General features: G+C 37.1%; 1 protein-coding gene across 1 annotated transcript in view; it reads right to left on the bottom strand.

The window, feature by feature from the left end:
- Positions 1-6726, bottom strand: part of LOC106872178 (basic phospholipase A2 Cc2-PLA2-like) — a 48012-nt gene extending 41286 nt beyond the window's left edge. Inside the window, exons 1-2 of the mRNA XM_089347893.1 lie at positions 6584-6726; positions 2035-2121 (exon numbers count right to left, since the gene is read on the bottom strand). Of these exons, the coding sequence (XP_089204019.1) occupies positions 2035-2121; positions 6584-6635 (139 nt within the window). The 5' untranslated portion in view covers positions 6636-6726. The remainder of the gene's footprint in view (positions 1-2034; positions 2122-6583) is intronic.
- Between the last annotated feature and the right edge of the window lie 4452 nt (positions 6727-11178).

An 11178-nucleotide genomic window follows, 5' to 3' on the forward strand; every position in this document is an offset into this window, starting at 1 on the left:
TGAGGTCTGGTCTGTCTATTACTGTGTGGCCTCCGTAATTTGTATGTCCCTAAACTTGCCACACATAGCCAAAGCTAACCAACTCAAATCCCCCAAATGTTTCACTATACTTAGCTGAAGCACATTAGATAAAGAATACAGCTTCCGATGTTTGGAGAAAGGATTGTAAGCTGTGTTATTCTTTCTGAAAAATCCAATAAAGACAGGAAAACAACTCAGATGATTTTCAGTTGAGAAATGGATTCGAAGTTTTGAAGACTTTTCCATGTTTAAGAACTAACAACAGCAACAAATCTATTCTATTAAAATATAATCTACATACTCAACAAACAGTTGACACAAGAATTACAACAACAACAACAACAACAAAATTCAATAAAAAGAAATGCTGGTTTATGTTTTGTCTTGTAGTTACCAGCTTCCGGATCATAAGTGGTGAGTGGGGAGAAGAACATTGTGTGCTCATAGATGAAGTGATAGCAAATGAATGAGTGGAGGAACATTTTCAATATGAAAAATGAAAAATCATGCAAGAGATGCACCGACCGACAACAGAAGCTTTCTTAGTAGCCCAACATCGGCCAGAAGCTCCAGTTCCAGCTTGCATCACCCTATTATGCAACAGCCTGGAGATTGTAGCTCTTGGTGAGCAAGGGCCTTTTTGTCACTAATATGACAAAAATAAAACTGTCGAAAATCCCACAAAATCCCACAAAAAGTTTCGAGTTATTCTTATATTGTGGGATTTTCGACAGTTTTATTTTTGTCATAACAGCTGGGAAAAGTAAGTAAATTGCATTTTGTTCTCTCGAAATTGCAATGTGACGCTGATCGGTGAGCTAAGAAAACAAAAATTCGAAACATTTTGCTAGATAAAGAAATCAAAGGATTTCTACAGAAACCAGTAAAGGTTAAACGACTGAATAAAATGACAGTCGTAGTTTATCTATTGATGATGTATCTCGTTCCTGATGATATGGTGAGTTGTTGCTTTTTGCTTTTAGTTCCAGACTTATGGAACTAAAGCAAGCAGACCTATGGTCAAAAATTTTACAACCATGACCACCCGGTATTTTTTAAAGGCAGGGTTTGTGTTAATATAGATTCAAAAAATGCTTGTAGCAAATCAAGCGACCGCGAAATTCTTTCCTCGTTGCTCGTAGAGGGAGGATCACATTGTGAGCATACAACACCCGACTTCTTAGAGATGGATAGATTTTCTGGAATTTCTACATAAACACTTTGTCTGTCTGTCTGTCTCTTTCTTTCTCTCTCTCTCTCTCTCTCTCTCTCTCTCTGTTGCTGTCTCTCTGTTGCTGTCTCTCTCTTGATTACATCTCTCTCTTTCTCTCTCTCTCTCTCTCTCTTTCTCTCTTTCTTTCTGTCTCTCTTGGCCTAATTTATTACTCAATGCAAGGCCGTATGCTGCATGTATTAAAAGCATTGGATTTAGATATGATAAACTGTCAGTGAGACTAAGATTGTCAGCACTCTCATTCGATCTAATCAACTATCTTCCTTATCATTATTGAGCACAGCTAAGGCAGCTAGATAGAGAATCGTTAGTGCGTCGTACAAAACGCTTTGCAGCATTTCTTCCCTTTCTGAGTTCAAATTCTGCCGAAGTTAAGTTTGACTTTCATCCTTTCGGAATCGATAGAATAATTACCAAAGCAGCACTGGCGTCGACTTCATCCTCCTTTCAAAATTGCTGGCCTTGTGCCAAACTTAGAAACAATAATTATTATTAAATTATTATTTCTAATTTACGCACACGACCAAGAATTTTAAGGAGATGTTAGCCGATGTCTTCCGATCAGACTTCAACTTCTGCTTTTCATCCACTCGGATTCGATAAGTAAAAGTGTCAGTCAAATACTGGGACCAACATCAACCACGAATCTCGTTCCCCACAAAATGTTTGGCCATGTGCCTAGATTAGAAGCAAGTGTTATTGTTGATGTTAGAGTGAACGGATTGTCAGAATCGTTAGGGCGACGGACAAAATTACCTTGCGATATTTTAATTGCATACCTTGAGGTTCTGAAGTCAAGTCCCTCGGATGTCTACTTTTCTTTTCATCCTTCTTGACTCGATGCAATGCATGACTTTGTCTTGAACCTGGGTTAGAAAATAACAATCAATGATTATAATTCTTCTCAACGAAAAGTAATCTTTAGTTTTATCAAATTAAATTATTAAGAAGATAAATGGCACAAGTTTAAAAGGTACAAGAGCGGATTCAAACCGCCAACACCTCCTCAAAATCAAAATTGCGGCTTTTTGTCCATGTTAGAAATAAAGTGATTACGCTTATCTATTTACTTAAAATCAAATCCCACGACCGTCTTCTTCAGTCTTTTCTCTCTTCACATCTGAGGCCATGATCACTTCAGCTTCCAATACATCACTACTTAGCTCCTTTGAAATATATCTATCTAAAATTCTGAGGTCAATTAATCCAACTTAATACAACACATATATCTACATATATACACCATACATGCACAAAATAGTTGTGCTCTTCAACACTATACTACAAATTGTAAAGGTAAGCACAGTTGATTATATTAATCTAGTAATTGAGTGGATTTTTTTAGTTTCTTGATCTCTGAAGGATGAAAGGCAAAGCTAACCTTAGATAAAATTGAATTCAAAGCATAAAAGGCGTGATTGAATATTTCAATGTATTTTCTCTGACGTTTTGAGGCTTGACAAGGCTGAAATGCTTAACATCAGATGTTTATCTTTCTAACAGTCTTTATTATCTTCTCGTATCACTTGAAACAAAAGATGAGGAGAGAGAGTGAGCTTCAGTAAATTTGATGAAAGAATGATTAGGTAAATTACCCAGGAGTAACTTAACATAAAAATAATAGTTAAGTCCGTGATAATCTAATGTAGTAAAGTTACACCTTTAAAGAGGAGAACGAGTTGTTAGCTGAATGAGGGCAAGAAATAAGAAGTGAGTCTCATCTGTAAGATGGTTTAAAATTGTCGGAGCCCTGGGAACAGTGAGCAAAAATCTCGAGAAGTACGTGGAACAAACAGGGGCTGCAATAAGGGTGGAGCACTTGCAGAAAACAGCACTGCTTGGAACCGTTCCAATACTCCGGAAGGTGCTCGAAAAATAAGAGGTGTTACCTTATTTCACTGGTAGTGAACAGCTGACACTATTCTGCCTGGAGAACTCAACTCATTTATAGATTGGCTTTAGCATTTGTTATCCATTATTTTACTGATATTGTATAACGGGGGTTTTAATCTCATGTATTATAGACTATTGTATAAAACTGAATTTGGCTCAAGTTAAATTGTGATTAAAGATTGATTCCTATAACAGTATTCAGTTTCTATTTTTTCTGTCTTTATAAGCCGTTATAAAAACAAAAATCTCAAAAAGATAATGATTTTTGTTTTTATAACGACTTTCCTTCAGAGTCTCTCCTTCACCTTTTTGTTTTCAGACAAATAAAGAAAACATAACTGTTGTTATTGGGTGAGAGAGCAGTGCATGCCATCAAAGTGACACTGGGGTACAATATACAAAGCCCAATATACCCATCATGACTGCCTGTCTGATAAGGGTACACCAGGCACATGCATCACAGTCATATGTGCCCGAGACGATGATCTCATATCAAGATAAACAGTGCATGACCTTGCAGGTGGCGCCCAGTTAGAATTTTCTTCATATCGAGTAGTCCATCTCGCTCAAAATGTCCCTGAATAAGGGTTGTTTAAGGATGTTGAACGAAACACCCATGTTTCCAAAAGTGAATAATTCAAACACCGAAGAATTCTTCTCAACGCATAGCTATAATGCTACTCCACTACTAGTGCTTGAGTTCAGAGATGCACATATCGTCAGCCACCAATGGACATTCACAACTGGTTAAGGTCAAACAACTGACAAGCAAATCTGTGATGTTGAGCTGAATATTTTTTTTTAATGATCAACGAATGTTAGCTTCAGTTTGAAGTTTCATGAAACATTATTGTCAAGTTTTAATGTTAAACGGTCTTTTGCACCTTCGAGCCCCAAAAAGTGTTCTGTTTTATTTTTGTCTTTTGTTTTTGGAAGAAGATAAATAAAGATAACATTCTCATTTCATGTATATTCTATAGAAGTTGGGTATGTTTGATGCCATACTCCACGGTACTCTTAAGAACCTAGTGAAATGTTTTGTCTGCCTGAATGCCAGTACTTGCAGTTTCGGTAGACATGTAGATACTGAGCAAATCATAAGACCATTTGAATCTCAAAATAACCTCTGTTAACTGTGAATGCTTCTGAATTATTTCCGTCTTATGTGTTTTACGATACTAGTTGCTTTTTATTTTAAGTTGGTTGCAAATTGACGGGATTGTTAACATGCCGGACAAAATGTTTAGCAGTATTTCGTCTGGCTCTTTACGCTCTCAGGTCAAATGGCGCCGAAGTTGACTTGCCTTTCATATTTCCGGATTCGATAAAATAAAGTACCACTCAAGTACTGGGGTCGATGAAATCGAAATCCTCTTCCCCTCAAAACATGCTGGACTTGTTCCAAGAGAAGAAAGAATTATCAGTTGGTTTAGTGGCATATTACATTTAGTTCGTTGTCCACTTATATAGCAAGCATATTATACTTTTACTTCAGAAATCTACTCATTGAACAAGTCACGAATATTTTCTGTTTTACTTCACTGGCAGAATTGTTAGCACGCCGGGCGAAATGCTTAGCAGTATTTCGTCCGTCCTCACATTCTGAGTTCAATTTCTGTCGAAGTCGACTTTAACTTTCATCCTTTCGGTGTCGATAAAATAAATAATAGTCGAACACGGGGGGTCGATGTAATCGACTTAGCCCCTCCCACGAAATTTTTGGTCCTGCGTCGAAATTTGAAGCCATCATTACACCAAACTCACGATGAAGGTGCAATTCATATTTTTCCCAAGGTATATGATGTGTTTTAAAAGAATGAAACCCGTCAAAATAAATTTAATTCATTCATTGTTTAGATAAACCACACCTTCAAAGTGAGAAGGACTGCATTAGTAAAAAGTTATCATATAAAATTCTGCACCAAAATTCCCTGCCCCCTTCGAATGTTATGAACTAGTAGCCATCTTTATTGTAGTTCTGTGTGTGTGTGTATGTGTGCATGCTCGGGGGCGCAGATCTGTGTGTGTGTGTGTGTGTGTGTGTGTGTGTGTGTGTGTGTGTGTGTGTGTGTGTGTGTGTGTGTGTGTGTATGTGTGTGTGTATGTATGTATGTATGTATGCATGTATTTATGTATGTGTATATATGTGTATGTATGTATATACGGGTGTGAAACCTGGACTGTTTACCGTAAGGAGATGAAGAAACTAGAGCGCTTCCATCAATCCAAACTTCGCCCTATCCTGAACATCAACTGGGAAGATCACATCCCCAATAACTCTGTGATTGAAAGATCAGGTCTCCTGAGCATCGAAGCATTGATCATTGAACATCTTCTCCGATGGTCAGGTCACGTCCGTCAAATGAATGAACACCGCCTTCCCAAGATCTGTCTGTACGCTGAACTGTCTGAAGGAAAACATCCTCGCGGAGACCACTTGAGGCGGTACAAGGACCAACTCAAATCAACCTTGAAAATCACCAACATCGACCCCGCACACTGGGAAGATATCTCAGCAAACAGACCCCCTCTGGAGACACACCATCAAAACGGGTTCAGCGAACTTCGAGAAAGCCCGAGTCGCAAGAGCTGAACTGAAGAGGCGGGAGAGAAAGCAGCGCCTTTTCCTTCCCAGACCAACCCCTTCTATACCTTGTCCACAATGTCCCCATATATTTCATGCAACCCTTGGATTGCGGAGCCATCTGCGGTTCAAACACCCAGGAAAATGAACTGGATTGCAAGCTCGGAAACACGAGACGCAGCCAACACACGCACACACACACACACACACACACACTCACACACACACACACACACACATATATATATATATATATATATATATATATGTATATATGCGAGAGTAAAGAATACGTACACCCAGTGTTTAGGGTTTGAGCTAAGGTTTAGGGCTAGGATTAGGGTTAGGGTTTTTGTTACGCCGAAAACGGGTAGTGTACGAATTCTTTACCTCTGCCATATGCATATATATATATATATATATATATATATATATATATATATATATATATATATATATATATATATACATACACACACGCACACATACATATTGTTGTATTTGGAGATGGTCATGTTGCCAGTTTAGACAATATATATATATATGTATATATATTTATATATTTATATATATATATATATATATATATATATATATATATATATATATATATATATATATATATATATATATATATATATATATATATATATATATATATTATATATATATATATATATATATATATATATATATATATATATATATATATGCACACATATTTTTATATATATGCATGTATGTATGTATGTATGTACGTATGTATGCATGTACGTACGTTTGTATGTGTGTAATAGTGATTCTTACATATTCCACTAAACCACAGAAATACTTAATGCTTAGTTACTTACCTGCAACAAAAAAGCAGAAACTGAAATATATTAAATAACGGAATAAAACCATTGTTATTGATTTGACTTCAAAAGGACTCTCTTGAGTGAAACCATAGCAACATAACTAAACAAAGCAATTGATAATTTTTATTGTCGTAGCGTTGTTCCACAGAACAGAACGAAGGAAAGACGGAAAGAAAGAAAGAAAAATCTAATTATCATGGCTTCGTTGGTATTGGTTAATTTACGTACGCGCACATACATTTATACGCATAATATACACAAATGCATACACACACACACACACGCACACACACACACACATATCGACTGCTATATCCAGTAAATATTGGTGCATTGTTGTACCACTGTTCAATATTTACACACACACACACACACACACACATACACACATACACACACACGCACACACACACACGCACATATATTTATTTATATATATATATATATATATATATATGTATATGTGTATATATATGTATATGTATGTATATATGTCTGTGCGTATGTGTGCGTATCTGTATATATGCACGTTTCTGTTTGTGTATAAGTGCGTGTATCTATATGTGTGCGTGTTTATGTGTGTGTGCGTGAGTATGTGTATATAGAAAAATAGAAGACTAGTTAGCTAATTAGTTAGCTTGTTAATCAATTGTCTCTACGATGTCTGTTGTTAAGTGTGACGACAAGCAGATAATACCAGATGAATAATTAAAATATATCGTTTTAATTTTAGTTTACAGCATTCTTTTTTTCGATATTCCTTGTCCCCATCTCTCGGTCAGAATTTTGTCCTAAAGATGTTTCCATGAGAATTATCGCTGGGACCCTCTTGGAAATTCTTTGGATTGCTCTGGCAAGTGAGATATTTACTCTTCTTAAACGACCTCTCACCCATCCCCGTTTGGGGAATTGTTGTTTCAAACTACTGGTATTTAGCACATTCAGATTATCTCTACTCAACCGCTACATGTCTGCTACTCAACAGCCAGTCCACTGTCAGTCCACTGGCAGTCAAATCCTACCACGATCAGACTACCTCTATTTATAAGTCTTGGTCGATCCTACTTCTTCGCTTGGGGGCGTCGACACAACAGGAATGTCCAAAGATATGGACATAAAACTCTGAGTAAGAGTCTGTCAACGTGTCGTCTGTGTTCAGTTGCTAAATTGACTGAAGAAGGTCTTTGAAGGCTTCGTCCTGACATTGGTCGTAATAAGATGCGTCTTTATTTAGATTTGGGTATAATGTCTAACGGGAAGCCTATAGATTCAACTTATTCAGGAATTTTTGTCGAATATTTGTCTTAGTGATTTTGTTGACCATTTTTGGGACAGGCTTATGCTTATTCATGATTAATTTCTGTATAGGGTCAACTTCATCGATGGATGATTCAAATTTATTTTGACATGACTCAAACTCTTGATCTGTAGTTCAGTCCAGTTGTTGGCACTCCGTCGCTTACGACGCCGAGGGTTCCAGTTGATCCGATCAACGGAACAGCCTGCTCGTGAAATTAACTTGCAAGTGGCTGAACACTCCACAGACACGTGTACCCTTAACGTAGTTCTCGGGGATATTCAGCGTGACACAGTGTGACAAGCCTGGCACTTTGAATTACAGGCACAACAGAAACAGGAAGAAAGAGTGAGAGAAAGTTGTGGTGAAAGAGTAAAGCAGGATTCGCCACCATCCCCTGCCAGAGCATCGCGGAGCTTTAGGTGTTTTCGCTCAATAAACACTCACAATGCCCGGTCTGGGAATCGAAACCGCGATCCTATGACCGCGAGTCCGCTGCCCTAACCACTGGGCCATTGCGCCTCCACGGTTCAGTCCAGTATACAACTCTAAATCAACACCACTACATGTGTAGTACGTGTACGTTTTTATCGACCGTGAACTACAAAATGTAATGTTAACCTCGGTGGGATTTGAACGCAGAACGTAAAGAGTCAGGGCAAATAACATTCTGTTCGATGCTCTGATAAACAATGTACCATCCACCACTCTGATGTAGATTCTGCTAAGTTAAATATTTGAGAACGTTTTCGTGCAACTAAGTGAATAATTTTCCAGAAACTTGTCACATTCTAAGTAGGTGAAAATAGCAAATATTCCTCATTTATGACATGTACGAGTACAATGGAAAATAACGTTTTTCGCATAAAAAAGAAAAATTGAAACTTTTCTCTTGCAGGTACAGAAATTCTTAAGTGAACTATTATTGCATATGTTTTGGAAAAACCAAATGCATAATTCTGAATTCTGACATTAAGCTGAACAGAAAGAGGCAATTTCTTATAGGTTCGGAATTTGGTAAAAGGTGACTTTTTTTTTCACTTTAAAAATGTAGAGAATAAACTATTCTAACAAATATAAAATCTATTAAGTGAAATATTTGAGTATGTTTCTATGCAACAATGTGAATAATTTTCAAGAATTATGACACTTTCTAAGGTGGATGAAGATCGCCAAAAACTTATGTCTGGCAAACACGGTAGAATTTATGGAATTTGCGCTTTTTACTATCATATCAATACATGCACGCATACTAGCATACATACGTAGATACATTCGTAATTTCATATCTACCTACATACCTCCATCCTTAACTTCCTCCCTACCTACCTACCTAGACACCCACCCGCTTACTTATCTACCTACCTACCTACATACACACATACATATATACATACATACACACACACGAACGTACGAACACGATAATAGCTATCCATATGTGTTCGAGGAAGACCATTGCAGTTTTTAATGTCGGTCGCTTATTTGTAGGTCTGTAGCTACGTGCTTCCAGCCCTGCACATCGATGAAGAGTACATACCTACACACACACACACACACACACACACACACACACACACACACACACACACACACACACACACACACACACACACACTAACATACGAATGCGCATTTTATTTTATTTTTTTTATTCATTTATGTCATAAGAAAGTACTACGTGACTCTGGAAAGCACTAATTTGATATTCTTTCTTATCTCTCTTAAAACGAAATAATTACGATGGTTTTAATATCATCCGTTGTATTTTGTTATATATCTCCTTAACTCTGAAAATTATCTATATTAAATTACACTCTACTTATATATAAATGATTTGGTTTCTTTTCCAATCTAACCATATTAGATATAATTTGTGTAAGACCTCGTAGGAACAATAAATTGTTAGTTTATTCACTTGTTTTCTGTTCCATTTCTTTTATTGAATTTATATTTTAACCGACCTTGATGAGAGAAAATATTGACCTTCTTTTTAATTTAATCATATAATTTGGTAAATTACTTCTTATTCTTAGCAACCCTAACGATATTATGCATATATCAGCACAAACACACAATCCTAAACATTGGATATTTAGCGTTGGCATTGGGTTTTGAGTATTGATAGATTTATAAGAGTACATCACAGTATTTGTTTCGACATCCTCTTATCCAATTTCAAATCCAGCCGCATCGACAGTGTATTTAACCTTTTCGATTCGGTGTCGATAAATAACATGATTGTCCAGAGTGGAGGGTTGTAGGAACGGTTACAGAAACAAACGGAATGCCTTATGTTGTCTGTTTTTGGCTTTATGCGTTCTTAGTTCTTATTTCAATTCCTGTCTTGCCACCGTGGAGAGGGGGAGGAGGAGGACACATTTGCTGGCAATACAATTATCATAACACGGCGACGGCGAACGATTGTTGTTTATGTAGCTAATGTGTGTGTGTGTGTGTGTGTGTGTGTGTTTCTAATATAGTTATTACATCACCTAGAAATAGCAAACAATCTCATATTCCCGTCTTAAATAAGGTCACAATAGATAATGCAGTCGCAACGCACGTATACACTCATACATACATACATGAATGCATGCATATAGCTATGCATGCGTCCATAGACAGATAGATAGATAGATAGATAGATAGATAGATAGATAGATAGATAGATAGATTTTGATAACATAGTATCATAAAAGATCGGGATATATCAAAGTGAAGCGCCCCGCAATTAGTGGATAGACAGAATGACGTAAATCACAGTTAAATAATCCATAATCATAGCACAGAGCGCATCGAAGAAGAAATGTTTAGTGTCGTTTGATAATCCAGAACTCCAATTGTATCCAAATGTATCCAACAATGAATGAAACTTTAAATGTGACGTAAAAACAGACGATCTTATGGAGGTTATGCATACTGCATATCTGACTGTACTATACTTACGTCACAATAATGATTCTTAATGAAATGTTAGTTAGACCATTCCTCTGTGTGTGTGTGTGTGTGTGTGTGTGTGTGTGTGTGTGTGTGTGCGTGCGGGGGGAAGCGCATTCATACACGCATACGTACATACATATACTCTCTTATTCTTTTACTTGTTTCAGTCATTTGATTGTGGTCATGCTGGAGCACCGCCTTTAGTCGAGCAAATCGACCCCAGGACTTATTCTTTGTAAGCCTAGTACTTACACTATCGGTCTGTTTTGCCGAACCGCTAAGTTACGGGGACGTAAACACACCACCATCGGTTGTCAAGCAATGTTGGGGGTGGGGAGAAACACAGACA

Source organism: Octopus bimaculoides, chromosome 2 (genome assembly GCF_046866305.1).
Source record: "Octopus bimaculoides isolate indiv1 chromosome 2, ASM4686630v1, whole genome shotgun sequence".
NCBI classification, from domain to species: domain Eukaryota; kingdom Metazoa; phylum Mollusca; class Cephalopoda; order Octopoda; family Octopodidae; genus Octopus; species Octopus bimaculoides.